Source organism: Chanodichthys erythropterus, chromosome 3, assembly GCF_024489055.1.
Source record: "Chanodichthys erythropterus isolate Z2021 chromosome 3, ASM2448905v1, whole genome shotgun sequence".
Taxonomy (NCBI): Eukaryota; Metazoa; Chordata; class Actinopteri; order Cypriniformes; family Xenocyprididae; genus Chanodichthys; species Chanodichthys erythropterus.
The window spans coordinates 4538825-4545613 of record NC_090223.1 but is presented as its reverse complement, the minus strand read 5'-3'; the positions used below and the strand labels follow the sequence as shown (position 1 = coordinate 4545613).

The window sequence follows — 6789 nt, the reverse complement described above, 5'->3', positions numbered from 1 at the left end:
AGTAACACTAAAAGTATTTATTTTACAGTGTTGACAGCAACTCGTTTAAAAACACAGAAGATGTAAATGTACATTTATTGTCCTTTCATTCTTTCCTTTTGCCATAATGAACTCACTAGCAATACTTTTATCTTTTTTATCAAATGAATGATAGACTTGAATTTGAACTAAACATTTGAACAGTATTATATATGCATCGTTCTGTTTAATACTAGAACAAATTCATTTTAAAATAACAATTAAAATAACAAAAGTGGAAGAGACTAAGATTCTTATAAACTCTGGAGAGGTTTATTGTTTTTCATGTCATGTGAGGCAGACAGGAAAGTTTATGATAGCAAAAAAAAGAAAATGAAAGACTTTTAATATAAGCGAATCAATGCCTTTTTGCGAAAAAAAATATCCATGAAAAATATGTTATCTGTCATGTCATTTACAGTTTTTCTGTAAGTCAACCATCTACCAGAAACTAGTCATTTTAGAAACCCATCGATTTGTTTTAGAAGGGCTTGGAAGAGCCAGGATATATTTTAATATAACTCCAATTGTGTTCATTTGAAAGAATGTCTTATACACCTGTCTTAAAGGTTGAGTAAATCATGGGGAAATTTTCATTTTGGGGGGAACTATGTAGTGAAGCGACCTTGAACTGAAAGGCACTTAATAATAAACCTTAACATTACTTGTGAAGGTGTCCAGGGCGTGTACTGTAAATACTGACAGAAAAAAAGGCATCTTCAAAAAGACGAGACTTGTGGTGGCAGGGGCAGAGAAGACTTGATGAATGTGGCAGTACCTGCTTTTACATCTCTCTATCCTGACAGCTGAAGAAACAGCAGTCTGAACCAGTCCAGAACATAAGTATGAAGTTTATCACAGCTTTCAGTGTTGTTGGAGTTATACTTCTCAGCATAGCAGGTAAGATCTTACACAAATCTGTTAAATTAGCTAAATGTTTAATGTTTAATGGCTTAGTAGAATTGCAGTAGGGACCTTTGTAACACAAATCGATAATCGACTAATCGATAAACACAAACACTACCAACTTTACTGAATTTGCATTTCTCATAATCTCAAAATACTTTTTGATCTAAAGCCTTATGCTTAAATTCATGAAACCCGTTTTGAGAATACATATTCAGCATGTTGTGCTTTTAGTATGAATTTATTTATAAATGTAAGGAATATTTATTTATATAATTTTTATTGGATGAGTTGTACGGAAGAGGATTAGGGCCATTGATGACCATTCTGTTGTCTAAAATTTGATATCTTTGTCAAACATTAGCTTTGTTGTTTCTAACAGGGTAACTTGTCAGGGGGTGATACAGTCAGGGGCAGTTATAACAATAATTTAAGAAAAGTATTTTGCTCTCAATCAGGGGATCCAGGCTCTGTACACTCTCTGTTCAGAGCATGTCTATGTAAAAGTATGGTAAAATATGTAAAAGTATGGTATTTGGGGTAAAAAGCGCACCTGCTGTTGGGCAAAAGGCACAATAATTAACATGATAGTGAATCGCTGACTGACTTTTCCATTTCATGACATGACATGGTTAGATTCACATAGCAAATATCATATTTCAAATTAGGTACAGAGATAATCACCATATTTATTAAACAATCATATTTTAAAATTTCTGAATCATATCTGCAAAATATAATTTATTGTTACTACTGTAAATCTATATTAAAAAGACTATTATATATTTTAGAATCTTTACTTTTTAAAATAATTTTGTTTCTGTATTTCAGTTTTTTTTTTTTAGATCTATTGTTATATTTTATATATAAAAATATATATTACACAGGCCTATTTTAATGACAGTACATTTATTGAATAAAAATTTATTGAACAATAAACAGAAAATAGTACAAACTTTGCTAAAGTTATTCTTTTCAACAAAGTCGAAGCGAGTCGTACCAAGCAGTGGAAAAGTGCCAAATGATGCCCTCTGTTGGTAGGGAATAGCAATATTGCCGCTCGAACATTTCCAGTGGCTTTGATGGAAGTTTAAAGTTATATGAGTAATCAAAGTCAGTTATATAGGTAAGTGGTCCTTATATCAGGTAATAAATCAGGTGCCTTTACCAGTGCAGGATTTGTACTGATTCAGAAGATCGAAGCTATAGGAAGTTGATTGAGATGCACCCAAAAACTGAGCTGCACATGGACGGTGTGTACGGACATTAGAAAACACTCCTGATGATGAAAATCACGTGACGAGGACAGTGTACTAACCATCGCAGAACACGGACAGTTGAAGTATACTTTGGGCTTGAGATTGCAGGCTACAAACCAGTTTATCAGTTTCATACGTGTTCATCTAATTGTTTGGTCTCTGTTTCCCAGGTTCTCTCTGCCAGTTAGATGGTAAGTTGTCATACTCTTAATGACCATAAGACTTTTGTTCCACAATCTTTTCATTTTAATTGGGAATTCCCTCATTGTCTTTCTCTCATCAGTGTGTGGTCGAGCCCCTCTCAGTGTCGGGATTGTTGGAGGGAATAATGCGACGGCAGGAGCCTGGCCGTGGCAAGTCAGGATTCGTGTCCATAAATATTTGTGTGGTGGGACTCTGATCAATAAAGACTGGGTTTTATCTGCAGCTAAGTGCTTCAAGTATGTTGAAAGCTTAAATAAAACTGAAGATACAACTGTAGATTGATAATAGTGGAATTAATGCAGACTTTCTCTATTTACAACCAGAGACTCTAGTAATGTCAGTGATCCTGACACTGTGATGTTCTTCGGGCGTCTGAACCAATCCGGCTCAAACCCTCATGAGATAATCAGGACAGCGAAACGAATCATCAGACATAGTAACTATAACGATCAGCTCCACAACAATGACATAGCACTGGTCCAGCTCAACTCTTCTGTGACCTTCTCTGATTACATTAAGCCGGTCTGTCTGGCAGCAGCTGGTAGTGTATTTTCTGCAGATACAGAGAGTTGGGTCACTGGATGGGGCACGTTACAGTCTGAAGGTGAGTGGACATTTGTTAAATGAATACAAACAATACTCTAAAACCCAATAATTTACCTAGAAATGGTTTTGAAAGCCATAAAATGTGTCCTCTGATCTGTCACAGGCCAGGATACACTGCAGGAGGTCATGATGCCCATTGTGAGCAACAGTGACTGTGATAAAGCTTATGGAGGGGGCATCACAAGCAATATGATTTGTGCTGGACTGTTAAATCAGGGAGGAAAAGATTCATGTCAGGTAACACATCAGTCATTCATTCATACTCACAAATTCTGGTCATCTGCAAACTTAACTCTACCAACCTGTCACCGCCGATCATGAGCTTGTACACTATGACTGATGTTTGACACTACAGCTGTTCTGCAGAGGAGAGCACAGAGTTGCAGTGCAGTCTATATCCACAACTATACGTTATATTTGGGCTGCACACACACGAGACCTCGTTTATCACAGATTTGATCTTAGAGAGTGTGTACGCTTAAATCCACACCAACGCTCATGTTTATAAAAACAGTTTAGCAAAAGTGCTAAGAGCCACGTCAGGGTCTGAGCAGATTTACACACTTTTCCTGGTCAGATTACTGCAGGTTTTTGTAAATCTAAGCTATTCTTGCAGCTCATTATTCTAAATGAAATGATTTGAACAATGATGTTGATCTTTTATATGTAAATGACATTAATCACGTGTCATTTACCATGCGGAGAACTGAAACCATTCAGCTGCGCACAAGTTCAAGATCATTTGTGATTTATAGATTTCACATCTGAAAGAGAGGCGATCGTTTTCTGTGTTTATGTTCATTAAATCACACGTAGGCACATCTGAGAAATGATCGTAAGACCAAATTTAGGACAGTTTCTGCTCAACATTTTATATGATGAATTCCAAACTGCGTTTTTTCTGCACTTGAAGGACACTGCTGGAGAGGGAAGGTCACACATATATATGTATATCAACAGAGTAAATAATTTTTCTATCACTCTCTTGAGCGGGGAGGAAAGTTTTAGTGGACACACGGCCGGCATACATTTATGTCTGTAACAGCTGTTCACTGTAAATCGTCAGAGATTTAAATGCTGAATGTTTGTGAATACAGGGAGACGAGGGAGGTCCAATGGTCAGTAAGAAAGACTCTCTGTGGATTCAGTCCGGCATTGTGAGTTTTGGTGTTGGATGTGCTGAACCCGAATTTCCCGGTGTGTACACCAGAGTCTCTCAGTACCAGAACTGGATCGAATCTTACATGGGCAGCAACCCACCTGGATTTGTTGAATTCAACTCTGATGTTCAGCAGTCACCTCCAACTACAACCCCAACTACAACTACAACTACAACTTCAACCCCAACTACAAATCCAAGCCCAACTCCAACTACAAATCCAAGCCCAACTCCAACTACAAATCCAAGCCCAACTCCAACTACAAATCCAATCTCAACTCCAACTACAAGTCCAAGCCCAACTCCAACTACAAATCCAAGCCCAACTCCAACTACAAATCCAAGCCCAACTCCAACTACAAATCCAATCTCAACTCCAACTACAAATCCAATCTCAACTCCAACTACAAATCCAAGCCCAACTCCAACTACAAATCCAAGCCCAACTCCAACTACAAATCCAAGCCCAACTCCAACTACAAATCCAAGCCCAACTCCAACTACAAATCCAAGCGCAACTCCAACTACAAATCCAATCTCAACTCCAACTACAAATCCAAGCCCAACTCCAACTACAAATCCAAGCCCAACTCCAACTACAAATCCAAGCCCAACTCCAACTACAAATCCAAGCCCAACTCCAACTAAAACTCCAACTCTAACATCCAACTCCAACTTCAGAAGTGCACCCAACTCCCTCTTATTTTCCCTTTCTCTCACGTTCTCCATCATTCCTTTCACCTTCTATTCCCTCTATCTCTCTTCCTAAAGATTGATTGAACAATAATTCTCAGGGTTTCTTTAATGAAGTGGACAGTTGTGCTGAACATGTTAATAATATTTTCATTATACATTACATGTAAATTATATTGTGATTGATGAAAAGCTCTCTTATTGACATTATAAGAGCATACACTAATGAAGTTCCTGCTTCTGCACTCTGAGATTCAGCATATTTTTATAAGTAGTAGAGATTGACCAATATTATTATTATAACAATACCATTCCTTTTTTTGTTTATATGTGATAACCAGCTTAACTGATTTAGGGTCTTGTAAGAAAAAAATGATGAAGACGTTGAAGATCTCGATGAAGAAGTTTATTGCAGCATACAGTGACAAACTGGGTTCATCAGAGTCAGAATGAACCCAGAACATCCAAATCTCAAACCTTTTATCCTGTTACAGTTTACCACTCTTCATGTAAATGTAGTTTCTCATGTTTTACCTTGGATCCTGCTTGTTGAAAATGTAATTATCTTTCCTTATTTATTTATCTTTATGTAATTATCTAATCAATCACCATGTTGTAGTCACACTGTCTAAGCAGAATAAACACAAAAGAAGGAACTGACTTTGGGAATGCTCTCTCTCTCTCTTCATAGTGTCTTAATGTTTTTATGTAAACCCTGATAGTTTTTTTTTTTTTTTTCAAGATTGATGAATACAAAGTTCAAAAACGTTTAATCTTAAACTTTAACTGCTCCACCAAGAAAAAGGCATTTATTATTATTATTATTATTATTATTTATTTTATTTTATTTTATTTATTTTTTTTGCATTTTTTTATCTCATTATGTCACTAGTTACCACACTCAAAGTATTTTTTTTTTTCAACACATCCCATAATTTTTAAAATATCAGCCTCTACCAAATGGCTGATATGTCACTTAATGGTAAAATAATGAAATTCATACAGATAATATGAAAATAAGAAAATATGAAATATAATACTAATTTTTTTAAAACAATCAAAATAAAATAGTTTTATATATTGAATCTTGTTTATTCATTGAAGTATTCTATAAAATATTTTCATTTTAACACAGGAAAGGTTTTCTTGTTTTTTAATTAACAATAAACAAAAATAAATAACACAAATACCTAAAAGTAACAAAACTAAAGACAATACATTCTTTCTGCATTCAAAAACTAAAAACAAAATCGCAAAAGATAGTAATATAATGGCATTTTAGGCTTTTATGATTCAAGAAACGCCATCAAGTGTGGTAATGCAACAGGATTTTTCTATTTTTTTAGATATATGAACATTTCTCTTCTCGGACAGGGTGATAATTTGGATCCTCTATTGGGTCATCAACATCACTGAGATCAGCATCAGAATCTGGGGGCTTTTCTGGGACAAGGGCCTGAAGAGTGCATGTTCTTGTACCATAGAAACTGTTGACATCCATCTAGTAATTGTAAAAAAAGCAACAACAAACAAATAAATAACAATTTCTTACAATTTTAGTAATATTAGCACACCAGCATTTGTCATTTAAGAAGTAAATGCCTCTGATAATTATGATTTCCACACATTAATTCAATGAATTCATTATATTTACTTAAAAAAATATGCAAAAGTGGCAAAAAAAAATACATATTTAAGAAATTATATCAGTATATTCATGAAGAAATAACAGTAGATGTCATATTCATAGCTAAGAATGATCAGAAGTTTATATTTCACAGCAAATAGTCCATTCTGACTGCAGAAATTGATGATCTGAAAATATTACCTTAGCTTTTCTGCATTTACCATAAAGTGACAAATCAACTATTTGGTTGAGCATGTTTTTGAAAAATTATTAAAAACATACATACGTTTTTTCATGGCACCAAGTAATATCATTTT

At 35.0% G+C, this 6789-nt stretch overlaps 1 protein-coding gene across 1 annotated transcript; it reads left to right on the top strand.

The window, feature by feature from the left end:
- Positions 1-863: 863 nt before the first annotated feature.
- On the top strand, positions 864-4921 carry LOC137002631 (trypsin I-P1-like). Its single transcript, XM_067362400.1, has 7 exons — positions 864-918; positions 2354-2374; positions 2467-2623; positions 2711-3005; positions 3102-3230; positions 4091-4275; positions 4822-4921. Exons 1-7 carry the CDS (start codon positions 864-866, stop codon positions 4919-4921), a joined length of 942 nt encoding a protein of 313 aa, XP_067218501.1.
- Positions 4922-6789: the final 1868 nt, after the last annotated feature.